At 40.3% G+C, this 17,060-nt stretch overlaps 2 protein-coding genes and 1 long non-coding RNA gene across 4 annotated transcripts in view; 1 reads left to right on the top strand and 2 right to left on the bottom strand.

The window, feature by feature from the left end:
• The first annotated feature begins 1,608 nt into the window (after window positions 1–1,608).
• LOC101467725 (lysozyme C) lies at window positions 1,609–3,814 on the top strand. Its single transcript, XM_012922062.2, has 4 exons — window positions 1,609–1,839; window positions 2,917–3,075; window positions 3,429–3,507; window positions 3,603–3,814. Exons 1-4 carry the CDS (start codon window positions 1,710–1,712, stop codon window positions 3,667–3,669), a joined length of 435 nt encoding a protein of 144 aa, XP_012777516.1. The 5' UTR covers window positions 1,609–1,709; the 3' UTR covers window positions 3,670–3,814.
• Window positions 2,332–6,812, bottom strand: LOC143419469 (uncharacterized). The gene is made up of 3 exons (XR_013099450.1): window positions 6,727–6,812; window positions 2,871–3,183; window positions 2,332–2,761 (listed from the first exon to the last, which is right to left on the bottom strand). It is a non-coding gene; the product is annotated as an uncharacterized LOC143419469 (long non-coding RNA).
• Window positions 6,813–11,387: 4,575 nt separating this feature from the next.
• The window catches only part of mbd2 (methyl-CpG binding domain protein 2), a 29,680-nt gene continuing 24,007 nt past the window's right edge, over window positions 11,388–17,060 (bottom strand). For both annotated transcript variants that reach the window (XM_004561921.6, XM_004561920.4), the window contains one exon: window positions 11,388–12,089. In XM_004561921.6, the coding sequence (XP_004561978.1) occupies window positions 11,987–12,089 (103 nt within the window). In that variant the 3' untranslated portion in view covers window positions 11,388–11,986. The remainder of the gene's footprint in view (window positions 12,090–17,060) is intronic.

Below are 17,060 nucleotides of genomic sequence, written 5' to 3'. Positions count from 1 at the left end.
GTATTTCTAGCTCCCTAGTTCTGTAGTACTTCCTGAGTTCTAGTTCTTAGGTTTTGTTATTTGGTTTCTCGGTGTTAACTCTGTGTCTTTCTGTCCCACATTTCAGGTCTCTATATTCTGTCTCCCGAGTCTCTGTTAAGTTTACATGTCTAGAGTTCAGTCTGTGTTTCCTGTTTTACTTTGAAGGTCTGTGTCTCATGTCAGTGTTTCTAGTTTGCTTCCTTTGTCTCATCCTGCCTAATTACTCCCAGCTGTGCTCTCCTTTTGTGTCTCATTGCCCTTGTTATCCCTCAGTGTATTTAAGCCCTGTGTTTCTCTTTGTCAGTGTTGTGTTCTCCCTCATGCTGTGTGTTCCCTTGTGTGCTGCTCTGTGATGTTTAATTTATATTTTCCCAGTCTAGTTTAGTTTTGTATAATTTCCTTGAGTCAGGAAATAAAGCTGTATTTTGAGTTTATTCCCGTGTGTTGTGAGTCCTGCATTTTAGGTCCAATCTCCTGCCTGCCACACAGCAATCCTTGACAAGAACCTTCTTGTTATGAGGTGACAGTGCTAACCACCCTGTGTATGTAATTTTTGTTGTATTAAATTATCCAAGTCTTTAGAGTCAGAGTTCCAAGAAAATAATCCTTCAACTGAATTTTTTTTCAAAAAGTTAATTTTCCTTTTCTCCAAACACTTTGGGTTATCACCAGTATGAAAGCCTGTTTCCACCACTTAAAAAAAAAAAAAGAAGAATTTTGAAATTTCGAGTTAGCGCTGCCAATCAGTAATCTACGTGAATGACGACGTCATTTCCTTGTTACCCCGGAGCTGAAGCCCTCAGCTACAAATGCTACAGCTAAGCTACCGGTATTACAGCCAGTCATGAACGCACAAATTGCTGAATAATTTCAACATGGCTTCACCAATGCTGAAATCCTTGTGTTATTAGCTGAATCACATGGTGTTACTATCAGCAAACGTACTCTCGAAATCTCCAATTTGTTGCGATGCAGTTTACAGTGAGTGTTCCTCTGCGCCATATCCTTCCTAACAAGAAAATGATGTCATTCACATAGATTACTGATTGGCAGAGCTAACTCGAAATTTCGAGTTACTTTTCTCAAAATTTCGAGTTAATAAGTTGAAATTTTGAGTTATGGATACTTTTTTTCTAGTGGCTTAAACGGGCCTCCATACACCAATGATGACTTAATGATTTCTTTTTTAATTCTTTACATTATTTTTCACTGTTTGAGCTATAACTGGGTAACTACATAAATGCTTGTTATTTTTTGAGAAATATCTGGAAATTAGAATAAAATTTGACTTACATTTGGACTGAAATGTGGCAACTTCAAGTTGTATCCATTATTGTGTTCAATTTTAAAAGCATTTTATATTTTAGTCTTTTTTTAGTGCAATATTATATTCATGGTATGATTCATATGGTCCTGTGGTGTAAAATCAATAATAAAGCTTTGTATGCTTTGTTTCTGCCATTAATTAGAACTGCTTTAAAAAAAAAAAAACTTCCTCAAACATCAGTTTGTCTCACTCTGATTGATCTGCTTTGTTTGTCTGTCTGGAATTTGTAACCATGAACCCACCATTGCTTGCTATTTGCTTTTGCGTGACTCATGCTCAGGTCCTCTTATCTGAACCTAGACAGTTACAACTCAGAAAACTCAGCAACAGCTCTGGACAAATTCAGACCAGCAGAGACACCATGATGAAAAGTCTATTCTTTTTGCTCTTGGTGGCTGTAGCGAACGCTAAACGCTTCCAGCGCTGTGAATGGGCCCACAAGTTGAAGGATAGTGGAATGGACGGCTACCGCGATGTCAGTCTGGCTGACTGTGAGTATGATCTGTCAGACTGCCTGGTCTCACACACAAGAGCTAAATGACTTCACATGTGAATCCCATGCTAGGCACTTTACGATCAGCTTGTTATGATACACACACTATGTGTGTGTGAATGGGTGGATGACTGGATGTGTAAAGCGCTTTGGGGTCCTTAGGGACTAGTAAAGGGCTATACAAATACAGGCCATTTTTACCATACTTGTTACAGCTTGTTACTTTACGTTACGTTCAGTCTGTTGCAAAAACACATCATTTGTTCCCATTTCTTTGGTCGAATTTACAAAAATGCCAGAAATGACCCAATTAGACAGGCATAAAGAAGTGAAAACAAGTCTTATGGATCAGTGTTAATGTAGCTGACCATTAATTTCCATCACAGTTTTCCTCAACAAACTTTTTTCCTAAAAAAATAAATAAAACAATAACTAAATATAAACAAACGAAGGAGGACAAAAACTGTGATGAAATGTACTGACACTTTTGTCAATGAATGAAAATGAGATTAAAAAAAATCTTGGAGATGTTAAATCTTGGAGATATTAAGCAGAACTAATTAAGTTGCATAGAAGTGTGGGACAAGCTTGGAAGTGATCCAATCAGAAGCTATTTCCTTGTGCAGCAAGGTTAGACCAGTGACAGTTTAAAAGTATATTCGTTGGGTTAGACGTGAACGATTGAACTGCCCCTGGAAATGGAGCGGGTTTGGAATGGGCATCCGTAAAACATGGTAGAGGCTTTGTCATGTTTGATGGTACTTTTCTGCATTCATGATTCCATCCATGTTGACAAACTCTCCAACACCACTGAGTTTAATCTGCCATTAAATACCATCTGGAAGAACTCTGATTGGTAAGGCTTCAGTTTCCAGCATGATAATAATCCCAAAAAAACTGCCATTGCACTGAAAGTGTACCTAGTTAGAAAAAAACACAGTGGAACACTATTAGTTTGGTCTTCAAATATGATAAAAATGTGATTCTGATGAGAAAAGTGGATAAATGAGAAAGTGTTGGTTTTAATACCTGACGTTTAGATTTCAGGAGTCCATGTCTCCTGTTTTGTCTGCAGGGGTTTGCCTGACCAAATGGGAGTCAGACTACGACACCATGAAGACGCACCACAACAACGATGGATCCACTGATTTTGGCATCTTTCAGATTAATAATCGCTGGTGGTGCAATGACAAAATCATGTCTTTCAGAAATGGATGCCAAATCAATTGCAAGGGTCAGTGATGAGCCAGGTCTTGTTGTGATCTGAATGATACCAAGGTTTAGGATTGGTTCATGGCATGAGGGGTTGTTAGAACTTCATCCAAGCAAAGAACCTAAAGATCTGCATAAAAAGCATTATTACTGAGAAAATCACATCTTCTATCAGTTATTATGCAAAGGTTATACTGGTCCAGCCCACTAGAGATAAAATTTAAGTTTTTCTTTGTACGTCACTATTTTCCAAGCTTATACAATAAAACGTGTGTCAAAGTGGATGGATTAATACCTTTTCTCCTGTGTTGTACTTGTTTTACCTCAATCACCACATCTTAATTGCCATCATGTATTTACTTTTTTTAATCACAGACCTTTTAAGTGATGATGTCACCATGGCAATCAACTGCGCCAAACGTGTTGTTACAGACCCCCAAGGCATCGCAGCCTGGTAAGAATGAATGATGTGATTCTAAAAACTGATGGTCCTGCTTTTTCTGGATAGACAGTCATTTGTGAAAGGATTAACTGCGTGTCTGGTTTCAGGTATGGATGGCGTAATCACTGTCAAGGTCGTGATCTCACACCCTATTTGGATGGATGCGGTCTTTAATCAACACATAGAAACAGGAGGGTGTCATCGGCATAATAAAATGTCCCCATTATCTTCTAAAACATTCAAACTGTTTCCATATTTGATTTTAAAGAAGTAAAATCTACTTAGTTACTAAAACCAATAAATTCAGTTTAAATCTTGACTTTCAGTTTGTGTGGCTTACCATTAGAAGATTGGAACTATGTTTTGTTTTGTTTTTTACATTTCATTGTTCTCCTAACTCTTTACAATTAGGTTGTCTTATTCTAGGCTAGTAACACAGACTGGAAAATTAGCCTTATGAAAACTTAAGTACAGTAGCTTCAGTAGCTTGAATCATTAATCATTCTCTATCTGAGTCTCAGTCTCTCGCATTGTTGTGGAGAAATTTTGGCCCTCTCTTCTTCACAACAGTGCTTCAGTTTATTTAGTTTGTGGGTATTCGTTTATGCACTTAAGGTCCCGCCTTTGAATCAGGTTGGACTTTATCCTGGGCAGTGTAACATGTCAATTCTTTTCTTTTTCAGTCATTCTGTTATAGACTGGGTCAGAGGAGTTCCTGGTTAATTCCATGACTGTAAGTTGTCCTTGTACTGTGGCTGCAAAACAACCCCAAATCGTTACTCTTGTATCACCTTAATTCACGCTTTGTATTAAGTGTTTGCGCCGATGTGCTGTGTTTGGTTTTCATCAAATGTGGTATTATGCAATATGGCCAAACATCTCCACATCTAATCTGTCAAAAGAGCATTGTTCCAAAAGTCTCATAGATGGTTCACATGCAGCTTGGCAAGCCTAAGTAGTGCTGCCATGTTCTTTTTAGAGAGAATGGGCTTTTTGCACTGTCTGACCATGGGATGAATTTAGTGGGGTGTCTAGTACTGGGGATGCTACAGACCAGCAATGTGCAAAAACTTTTGCTTTGACAGAGGTGCTCACAAGAGTCTTGTTTAAGGCCACAAAGCATGTTGGGAAATTCTGTGAAATTTGTGTCCAGAAACACAAATCGTTAGATTAACTGTTGAGACTATTTCACACACTGTTGGGTGAGAAGCAGTTGCACCCTGGATGGGTTGGTGGACTGTAGCAGAGCATGTGCTTAAGCAGCACCTATCAGCTAAAATCTTTAATAAACAACAACAGTTTTTTAAAGATGTTTCCCATGGAAAAGATATATATAAATCTTGTAAAGTTTGTATCTGTCTTGTGTGAAACTTGTATGAAAAGCATACAAGAGTGAAAACAGATATAAGATCCCTAGAAAAATCATATAAATGAAACTTGTATGTTTTGGATACTTACTAAAACAATGTATGAAAGTGGGCACTTTCATGAGTAAATCATATAAGCCTTATATGATTCACTATATGAAGTAGGCCACATCTGATGCATCTGATAAGTTTTTTATATTTCTTTTCCATATGGGAAACAATTAGTGGATTTGATTATTTGGACCTTGCTCAATATGATGGTTCAAAATCAGATTTCACAAACCTATAGTGGAATACTTTCTTCTTTTCCGTCTACAGTCTGCAGATGCAGTCAGTAGCGATTTTTGATACGGGCGACACAGGCGGTTGCCCGGGGCGGCATCGTGGTGGGGGCGGCATCACGGGCATCGGCAGAAAAAAAAATTGCTCGTACTCATGCTGCCCCGACGTCATGCCAGCGCATACTAGGGATGGCATAGGCACCGATCAGTTTTCTATCGCTCATTTGCTGGGAGTAAGGGCGCCCTAGTTTGCGAGGTGCGCCTGCTGCTTGCGGCACAGAGAGGAGAGGGCGGGGCGGCGGGGGATTCTCTGGCTGGCTGGAGCAGCGTCTAATAACCAACTCGCAAAATAAAACAAAATAAAAACAAAACAACAAACACGAAAACACCAGACATTATGATACAGACTTATAATTTGTACCAATGTTTTTCCGAAATTTTATACGTGAAAAGTGAGCACGAGAGCCCTCGGTGCGCCTGCTTGCTGGTGAAGTCAAAGTAAACTTTATTCTCATCTATGCTACATACAGTCCAGTATAGGGCTTTGGAGCGTGATGTCACGGGAGGGAGGCCACGCCCCCTCTCGCCATGACAGTAGGCCAGACAAAACACACGGAAGCATCAGCTATGGTTCATACGCACTGTGTTGTCGGTTGCAACGGTAGATCACACGATAGGGAAGGCAAGAAGCTGGAAAATGGGCTCTCTTTTCATCGTTTCCCCTCCTGGAGGCAACGGGAGGGATCTCATGTATCCGATAATACTAAACGAAGACGTCAGGCTTGGATTGCAGCGGTCAGACGAGCGGATATCAAGTTCTCTGCCATCCCCAAACGAGAGCAATTGCCCACCTGAGAATTCATGTTGAGCGAGTAATAGGTAGTTTGCGTAACAAATTCAAAATGCTACACACTACAATGCCAATCCGATTACTCACATCATGTGAGAGTGAAGACAGCACTGATTGATAAGATTGTTAAGGTGTGCTGTGTTTTGGTGAATATGTGCCCCAGTGTGGTTGTCAAATCAGGGCCAAATGAAACTTGCTCTTGTTGAATATTCATAAAACTGCTGTGTTGCATGTACAGCTCATTGTAAAGAATTGTACTTTCTATAAAGTGGTTTCAATGAAACAGAAAGAAAAGTATGTTTATTTTTTTTAAATTCAAGATCTATTCACATGTACTTAGCAAGTACATACACATGAAATGCAAACTATTTACATGGCAACACACAGCTGGCATCAATCATGAATCGTTCATCTAGAGCAAATTTTGGGGCAGCTGCTGAGGAGAAGTCAATGTTATGTGCAACCTCTGGCTGTATCTTGGTCATATGGTGAACGTACTCACAACGTGGAGGCTTAAAAACGGCCAAATCTTGTACCCAACAGTTTGTGAATCAGATGTGCGCCTCCAGGGATTTATAATTACGAAAATGATTTCCCCTATGCGCTGACTCCACAGACAAGGTACGCGAAGATATCGGGATAGGACAACGGTGGTAGGCTGTCTGGGTTTCTACTCCACTGCCTTATTTCATACGGGTCCACATTACCGATGCACGCTATTTTTTCCACGTACCGTCTCTTGGCGTCTGGGCGCAATCGGTCACGATACAGCCCTTTGTCTTTTGCGCTGACTTTAAGCATGGTTTTGGCAGTACAGCTTCCAACACTGTGTTTGTTTTGATTTGTTGCCTTCTGACATGGCACATCCCATCCCACAATGCACTACGGCATGACGTCAACTCCAAAGCCCTATATAGAGAGACGAGACGACGAGGCTCCAGTTACAGCAGTGCAAGTAAACAAACAATAAATATAAGAAGAGTAAGAAAATAAATATACACTTTAGGACCAGGGGTAAAGGGATCAGAGGGACTGTTCACCCAGGGCGCCAAACAGGCTAGGAAACCGCCACTGGATGCAGTCTTGCCATTTCAACCAATCTGCTTTTCAAAAGTTTTTTTAAAGTTGCAGTAAAAGTCATTGAAAAGATGAATCCCTAACAAGAAAATAGCAGTTTCACAGTGCTGAAGACTAAACCCAGAGTATTTTAAACATGTGATAGCCAGTTAGCATGTATTGAAAACACATTGGCTTCACTCATTTCAGAAATGCTTGGCTAACAAATACACATGACACTGAATTTATCATGTTGTTTATGTCAAAGCTCTGTAGCGGAAGGAGATTTAGGCACCTTGAGAAGACTAGTGTTGTGATTGGGCACTATGCAAACAAAACTGAATTGAACTGAATTGGAATGGATGGATAATTGAAAACCATAATAGGCCAAAAGACTTTTGAAATTGTTTTAATGCACTCTGCTGCTGCTCATTTGCTTTCCCATAAAGTACACTTAGGCTGTGTGTGTTGTGATGGAAACAATCAGATGTGACATCCAGAAATAACCAGAACAAACGCCGACTGCACAAACACGCACACACAAGCTTGTGTTTGTATTGATATAATGGATTCTCTAACCCCTAACCCTATATCCTTAAAGCCGCTCTCATGAATATTCATACATTAAAAACACAAACAATTAATTTGTGTATGTGAAAGGGGTCGCTCGTGGTGACAAATACCCTGATAATTATGCTCTGCAGCTCTCCTCGGCACTGGAGCCTTGTTCTTCTGCTTGTTATTAATTTTATCTTTTTGTTGCTTTAATTCCAGAGGAAACAGCTGGTTAAAGACTGAAAATGCTGATGAACCCACTGCACGCTCATAGATTCAGTTTTATGTTCAGATTCATGAAATATGCAACATGAAAGCTGCAACTTCTCTCCTGTTTATCTTACACTTCTGACTGTTAACATGCAAGAGGAGGAGGGTGACATTTTAAAAACAGGACACAATCGAGTACTTTTATCCGCAAACTGTGCAGAATGTTTTTTTTTCCATACATCCATCCATGTATTTTCTTCCACTTATCCGGGGCTGGGTCGCGGGAGCAGCAGCCTAACCAGGGAAGCCCAGACCTCTCTCTCCCCAGCAACTTCCTCCAGCTTGTCTGGGAGAACAACAAGGCGTTCCCAGGCCGGCCGAGAGATATAATCTCTCCAGCATGTCCTGGATCTGCTCCGGGGTCTCCTCCCACCGGGACATGCCTGGAACACCTCACCCAGAGGCATCGTTATCAGATGCCTGAACCACCTCAACTGGCTCCTTTCGGTGTGGAGGAGCAGCAGCTCTTTTCTGGCCAAACTCCTCGTCCTTTGAAGGAAGCCCATTTCCGCCACTTGTATCCACAATCTCGTTCTTTCAGTCACTACCCACAGCTCATGACCACAGGTGAGGGTAGGGATGCAGAATGACCAATAAATTGAGAGCTTTGCTTATACACTCAGCTCTCTCTTCAACGCGATGGACCGGTATAGCGTCCGCATCACTGCAGCCGCAGCATCAATCTGTCGATTTCCCGCTCCCTTCTCCCATCACTCATAAACAAGACCCCGAGATAGTTGAACTTCTCCACTTGGGGCAGGAATTCGTTCCTGACCTGGAGTGTGCACTCCACCCTTTTTCCGGCTGAGGACCATGGCCTCAGATTTGGAAGTGCTAATTCTCATTCCTATCGCTTCACACTCGGCTGTAAACTGCTCCAGTGCAAGCTGGAGGCCATTACCTGATGAAGCCAACAGAACCACAACTTCCACAAAAAAATGAGATGAGATTCTGAGACAAGAAAGTGACAGCCTTCTGCCACCTGGCTACGCCTAGAAATTCTGTCCATAAAAATTACCAACAGAATCGATGACAAAGGTAACTCCAAACTCCTCCCACACCAGGGTTTTTCCGTCAGCCACTGCCTGAGCCGCGTTCCGCTTGGTCTGTCAGTACCTATCAGCTGCCTCCGAAGTCCCACAGGCTAACCAAGCCCGATAGGGCTCCTTCTTCAACCTGGTAGCTCCCTTCAACTTTGGTGTCCACCATTTGGTTCAGGGGTTATCACCACAACAGGCACCAACCACCTTGCGGCTGCAGCTCAGTGCAACGGCTTTGGCAATGGAGGTGCTGAACATGGTTCATTCAGACTCAATGGCCCCAGTCTCCCTCGGAATGGTGTTAAAGCTCTGCCGAGGGTCTGCATTGAAGATCTCGTGAACCAGGGCCTCTGCCAGGCGTTCCCAGTGCACAGTCACTTTCCAAGTCTGTCCTGCATCTTCCCCCGCTACCTGATCCTGACAGCTCAGTCGCTCTCTTTACACAAGTGTCCAGAAGATATGGCCGCAGGTCTGGCGATACGATTAGAAAATTGATCACTGACCTGCGGCCAGGAATGTCCTAGTGCCACGTGCACTTATGGACTCTCTTATGTTCAAACATGGTATTTGTTATGGACAAACTGTGGTTTGCACAGAAGTCCAACAACAAAACACTGTGGACTTCAGATCCTGGAGGACGTTCCTCCCAATCACGCCCCTCCAGGTCTCACTGTCGTTGCCCACATAAGCATAGAAGTCTCCCAGTAGGATAACAGAGTGTCCAGGTGGAGCACTCTCAAGCACTCCACCCAGGGACTCCAAGAAGACTGGGTACTCTGACCCACCACTTGATGCATAAGCGCAGACGACAGTCAGGACCCGTTCCCCAACCCAAAGGCGCAGGGAACAAAACTCTCGTCCACCAGGAAAAACCCCAACAGGCAGCAAGCCGAGGGAATACTAGGATACCCACTCCCGCCACCTCTCACCAAGGGCAAAGAGTTCATCATTAAGTATTTGCTCTACATTGATTCCATGTATTCAAAGTGAAGATTTTCCACTTTTAAAGAGTAAAATTTTCATATTTGTTATCTGGAAAGGTCAGTGATGGTTTGAATCATTTTGAGGCTCTCACCAGAGACCAGAGTACCTTTATGGAACAGATATTTATACTACTAGGATGTGCTGTAGGTATGAACATGAGACCGGACATTTACAGCACACAGCATTTCCCTCTCAAACATAAAAAAAGCTTAACACATCCTCTTTGGATGTGTTAAGCTTTTTCTATTTATGATATGAAGTTTTCATGCTCTCATATTCTTCAAGAGCCCCCTCAAAGACAGAGACTTTTCACAACCTCTCACTGTGCTGTAAGCATCTCTGACTGAAGTGTTCTTGTGCCTGAATAGAAGCAAAGGTCTGCAGCTAGCTTCCTACACATGTAGGAAGCTTTCACAGCAGCAGCACAGTAATGCTCATGGTTTTAAAGTGGCATGCTCACGGTTGTAAAGTTTGAGCATAAATCCAGATTTATCACCTGAAATCATCATTACTGGTGCTGCTTCCTGCCTCCAGTCAAACCTCAGCTGCTGTTTTCTCATGCGGAGCACGGACGGAGCTGCTGTTACAGGATGGAAGCAGGAATCCCTGAACGAGGCAGAGGGAGAGAGGAGCATCTGGCACAGAAGCAGGATTTTAAATGTGTGGTTGCAGTGATCAGAAACCGGCATCATGGAGCCATTAGCAGATGCAAATGAGGCCAGAACTGGCAGGCTGGTTTGTCTCACTCTGTCTTTAACACACAAACACCACGAACACCAATACAATCACACACAGACTCCAACATCTGGACTGGGAGCAGTTTGTGCCAAATGTCTGACAGAACAAACTACCCGCTGATTACTTAACTTTTCTTTGAGCTCCAACAATGACTTCTCATCCCAGGTTTTTCCTCATAATTTATTTGCAGGAGCCTCCTGGCGGCTGTACCTTGATTTATCTGCCACAGCAATAAGCACCAAGAGATAAAGGCCCCAGATCTGCTAACTCCTTACTGTGAAATTAGAGGGATGGCACTAAAATCTACTTGTATAGGTTTACGCCGTCGGTATAACCTGAAAACCGCATACAGCTAAAGTGAAATAAAATGTTTTTAAAAATCAGATTCCACATTGTTAATTCAGTAGTTGATATAAATCCCTTTGGCAGCAATTACAGCTTTCAGTCTTCTTGGGAACGTCTCTGCTGGCTTTGCACAGCGGGATTTACAGAGGTTTATCCCATCCTTCTTTGCAGATCCTTTCAGAGAAGGAGATTTTCATGTGAGACCAGGTGTGTGACCATTCAGGCAAAACAAATGTTTAGATGCTAGGCGAAAATACCACTACATATCAAGAAGGGGGAGGTCTGCACAGTGTTATTAACTGTAAACCTTCTTCAGCTCCCTTCAATTCCCGATATCTGACCTATTTAGCCTCATTTTGGGGAAACAGCCTCCATGCTCAGAGAAAAACAAAAAGACAAACATAACTCTGAATATAATTATTTATTCCAGTCCAGTCCAGAAAATGTACACATATGTTCTCAGAAGGTATAAAATTTATCTTTAAATAAGTAATTGTTCTATTTCATATAATTGTAAATTCTCATTATTTCATTAAAACCCCTGAAGCTGACATATGACACCACAAAGGAACCAAAATCATAAAAGAGCAAAAAATGAAAGTTAGTAGAGTTAGCAAAAGCCATCCAGCAGTTTGCAACCTGACTTTGGGTCTTTATGAAGGACTTGCTCTTAAGTACATTCTGTTTTTTTTTTTGTTTTTTTTTATCTACTTTATATTAAAAAGAAAAACTGCAATAAAAGAAATGCTTGTTGTAAAGTTTGCACAGAGAGAGGATTAAAGGCTTTGGTTGCTTCAAGCTGGTTCAGGCTCCACTTATTGCTACTGTAGCCTCCGATGTCAGAGGCATTGTTGCTGGTATTGTGTCATTATTGCTGTGGTTGTTGCTCCCACTGTTGCTACTGTGACTCTGGAAAAAAAAATGTTTCCAGATGTTTAGAAATGTCAAGTGCAAAAAAGGCTCCACAACAGGAAGGTTGAAGCGATCATCCACGGAAACAATGGATCAGAACGGGTGACGTTTGGGCTGTGGGAGGTCTGGTTTTTGGTTTGTTGTCTGGATTAAGATGAAGGCGGTGATAACCCTGAGGCTGGTAAACAGAGGAACTCTAGAGAGACACAAAGAAAGAAGAGGAGTTACTATGACAGTTCACGTCTGAGTTTGAAAGATCTTTAAAAGATGGGCTGTTCTGTAAAACAACCTTCAAGTTCAGTTCCTATTTGCTTAAATTAAACTGTAAAAACAAAAAAAAATTAGCACTTCATAAATTCAAGAAGCATTTGGGTTCAAATTAACTCTACCCCAGCCCTACAGCATGCTTGACCTTAAGTGGGCCAGGCCCTTTCTGTTAGGTGCTTTTCTGCCTGAAATAGAGATGATTAGATCATTAGTCTATATGTCATGTTATATGTCTAATATCTTTCTTTTAAATCACACATTTTATAACCTGTAGTGAGCAATGCTCAATCAGTGAACTGACCGATGTGCCTCATTAAATGTTTATGTGAGAGTGACCAGAGACCAGAAGCCTGGATTACATGAAAAAAAGTTACCACTATTGTACTAGCCTGTTTCTGTGACTGGGGCTTTAATGTTTGTTCAGCTAACACAAAGAAAACCCAGCTTTGTTGAACGTGTTGATCAGCACACTCACTGATCCTGAGATTAAAACCTTTGGATCGTGTGTTTCTTAACCTACATTTTTACTTGTGGTTACATGAGATAAGCCTATTTTAGTTTCTATGATAATCAGGCCTCCTTTGTCCATCTTTTTGCATGACAAGACAATGCTCTTGGGAAAAGTGAAGATATTTTAAATCTTGGAATTAATGTTTGAGTTTGGTAGGGATTATTTAGAAAAACTGTCCTAAAAAATATTTACCGGTAAAAAGCTGCCACTTGTGTGTAGGCATTAATGAAGTGCAAGCAAGCACTGATATCTTCCCAACAAATAGATTGTGAGGCTCTGTGGAGACCTCTGAATAAAACTCTGCCTCCCACTTCCTTCTCTATAAACCCCAAATTGACTCATTAAGTTCATCTTAATAAAATCCCCCAAACTAACTGCCGTGTGTCTCCCTCCTCCTGCAGAATAATAAACATTCGCCTCTGTACACATTGAAATATCCAATTAATGCACTGAGCTTCCATGTTAATCATTAACTCCTCCATTAACCCCACCCCACCTTCTCCTCCTCCTCCTTGGTACAATAACGAGGAGGGTGGAGCTACAATTAGGACAACTAGGACCCTTTTGCTTGTACAGAAAACATTTTAATAATATATCAAACATCAGAGTGAAGCGTTCGCTCAGCAGGAGAGAAGAGGTGATATCACACACATCATATGTTCTACTCCTGCTCCTCCTCCTCAGCCTCCCCGTCTTCCTCAGCCTAACAAAGACGTTTGACCACACTGCTGACCACTAAGTTTCCAATTTTCCCAATGTGCCATTGTGAATCCCCATTTTTTTTAATACAGAACAAAATCCATTTTTATTCTCATCCTTGAGCTTTCAAATGTCTAATTAAGCCATTGTTAATCCATCATTGTGGCATTTTCAAATCCTTCCTCCTTCATTTCATTTCCATTTTCCATCATAAATCTCTTTTGAATCAATCATCCTGCCGCTTTGAACCCCTATTGATGCTTTCACTTTGCCACTTTGAGCTCTAACTTTAGTCATCCCTGTTAATTACCATCCTGAATTATTTATTTGCCATTGTAGTCGCCCTCTGTACCTTCTGTTTTAAATATTTAATTGTGCCATTTGATTCCCTCCTTCATGCAATTTGTCATTCATTGAGGCTTGTTTGAGTCCTCCCTTGTTTATATATGGAATCACCCCATTCTTTCAGTTCTCAGCCCTATACTGGTCTCACTATTCCATTTAAGCTTACTTTTCCATTTAATTTAATTATTAATTTGATTACAGATGATTACATTTTTCTCTATTTGAACTCGTAATATGCCATTTGGAATCCCACCTTCTTCCCATTTTAGATGTTTCTATTGTATTGAATCCAATTTCTTTCTCCAATTGGTATTTTCTTTTCACTGTGCAATTTACAATCTTTGGTTTTTAACGATTTTGAATCAGCTGTTTTATGACGAGCCTACTTAAAAAGGTTAATTGTGCCATTCAGAATCATTCCTTCATCTCACTTTGAGTCAATCCATCTGAAGTACTCAACCTCTGTATTTGTATTTTTATTGTGCTGTTTTGAATCCCTACTTTGTATTTCTTTTCAACACTAGTTTATATGTTGACGAATCCTTCATTAGCTTACTTTGAATGTCTCGTCATGACATTTATAATCCCCTCACCTCTTTTTTGATAGGTGTAGTACTGAATTTGCAAACTGTACTCTCTTGCTGCACTTGTTTTAACTCCTCAGTTTGACTCCTGTAACTGTAACTGAGTCTGTAGCCTGTAGTCTCTTACTGCATCTAATCTCCTCCTTTAAATGGTTTTAAATTTTAAACAATCCCATCTCTAATTTTATGTTTTTAATTTTTTGATTACACCATTTTTTTTATTCTTAACTATCCTTTTTTATCCTTCGTTAGCCTAATTTAAATTCAAACTGTACTATTAACCTATGCAGTCCAGTAGGCATTTTTATTTCTATTCATTTACTGAACCATACTGAATCCCAACATCTTTAAATTTTTAATAATTTTGTTATTTCACCTTCCCCTTTCTTCCATTTTTAAATCTTTCTTTCTGAATCACTAGCATCTAAATAGTTTTTGAATCGATGGGTATTCCAAGATGAAATTGGCTTGCTTTAAATCTGTCTTTATACCATTTAGAATCCCTCCTTGAAACTGTTATCCATGTTGCTGTAGTACTGAATATACAAAATCTCATCTGCATTAAAGCTGCATTATTTTGTTGTTGTTTTTTATTGTCATTTATCTTTTTAGTCTTTTTTTCATCCCCAGTTTCTACTTTTGAATCATTGATTACATGATGACAAATCCATTGAATCACCTAGCAACTCATTCAGACTGCCTCCTTAATTCTGATTTTGGTTCACTTTACCTGTAACTGAACCTACAACCCCACAGTTAAACATTTATTTTTAGACCCTTCCTGTGCCATTGTGCATCCTTCAGATTTGCTAGTGTTTGCCAAATCCAGACTTAATGATGAACTCTTTGTTGTGCTGTGTTAGTGTTTCTTTGTTTTACTGTTTCAGTATTAATGCATGTGAATGTTTTCTTCCTTCACTGTTTCCATGTTTCGGTCTGATAATCCTCAGCTCACTCTTAATTACTCCCTAATAATTAGAAAATCCTGATAATCTGCTGCTTAATCGAGGCAATTCAGCTAACTGACAGCACACGGGCACACACACTCAGCAGTTATCAGCCTCATGAATGACTTTGAAGCAGATAATTCTCTGTGTCTCAACATGCACTAATTACCAGCAGCTGAAAAATGCTGCAGGAGTCTGAATCAGCTCCTCTGGAAATTACAAGATACACAGCTAATATTCACACACACACACACACACACACACACACACACACACACACACACACACACACACACACACACAGAGAGAGAGAGAGAGATGCTGGTGTGTGTTTGTATCAGTCACAGCCTTTCCTCAGTCAGCAGTGTGAATCTTTAGTCTCGATCAGATAAAAACGGCAGTCTGCTCATTTTAAAGGAACAGTTCAATGTTTAGAGAAATCCTCTTCCTTCGTGTCTTCCCCACAGTCACACGAGGAGATGGATATCAGCTTTATGTCTGTGGAAGACCTCTGAGTGGAGAAAGGTGGTGCTGAAAAGGAAGCTCTTTTTGGCTCATATTTGCTCAGAAATGGGATTGAAAGGTCGAAATGAGGATGATAATCGCACATTAATAACACAATTTGACAAATTACACTTCAGCTTAAAAGACATTTTTAAAAAATTTAATATAAATATACCAGCTGATGAACATGCATGGTTCTGCAGTTATGTAAAACTTTGATTACAGTCCTACATCAAAACTCAAAATCAAGGCAGTTGACAGACTGCATCATTGGTAGGTGTTTCAGCCACTGTTTACTTTTTTTAAACACCCAAATGAAAAAGTTTTTAACAGAAAAAAACTGTAAAGCCAAAACAAATCTATGACATTTTAAAGGTAACATTTTCTAATGCCTAAAAATGTGCCAGCATGAAGCTAAAATGGACACAGGCCTAATTCAAACCCCAACAAGTGCAGAAATGCCAATGAGAAATGTTTCACCTCACACAGAAACTCTTACACTCTTAAAAGCAGTACACAAAAAGCCCACAAGGCATGAAAAACCAGCGCCGCTTTTCAGTCTTTTCAGGCTATGGACAATAGCTCCTAATGCAATGAGACTGACCTGTTAATATTTGGCCAAATTTGGCTAACAGCTGATCATTGAGCTTAAACATAGAAGCAAGAAGCTATGACCACTGACCAAAGGTTTATTAGCTTTAAAAGGATTGTAGAATAAAGAGTGAGTTAAACCTAAACCCATCTGTTTGCACAAAAACTGCTTCTTTATTTTGACACCATCTTTAAATTTCCTGCAGACTAACAGCAGACACCCTCTTTCTCTCTTCGTAGCAGAGATGCCAGAATGCAGGAGAGGGTCTAAAGTGGGCCTCTTCCCACCTGTATTTACTATAATTACTTTTTAAGGCTTTTTAAGGTTTTTTGTCAATTTCAATTATTCATATAAAATATACATCTCCACCTAAATCATTCACATTACAATAGATTAAACCACACAGTAATGTTTTTCCTGCACATAAATGATTTTGTGTGGTACCAGTACTAACATAACTCACATCAACACTTCTGGTAATGAAAACTGATGCATTCAAAGAAAAGAATACAGCACCGTTAGATGTGTTTGCCCCCATCGTTCATGGCAGCAGTATTGTAATGTGTTATTGCCACCTAGTGTAGCATGTTTCTGAGTAAGCGCAGAATATAAAGGGTCGCATAAAAGATAGAGAATGGCAGAAGCCAACTCAGCCAGAAAACCAACATAAATAAATTAGCAGGACGCTACAAATAAGAGTCAGAGCAGCAGGAAGCAA

This window comes from Maylandia zebra, linkage group LG7 (assembly GCF_041146795.1).
Source record: "Maylandia zebra isolate NMK-2024a linkage group LG7, Mzebra_GT3a, whole genome shotgun sequence".
Lineage (NCBI taxonomy): Eukaryota > Metazoa > Chordata > Actinopteri > Cichliformes > Cichlidae > Maylandia > Maylandia zebra.
This window is presented reverse-complemented; position numbering and strand designations above follow the sequence as displayed.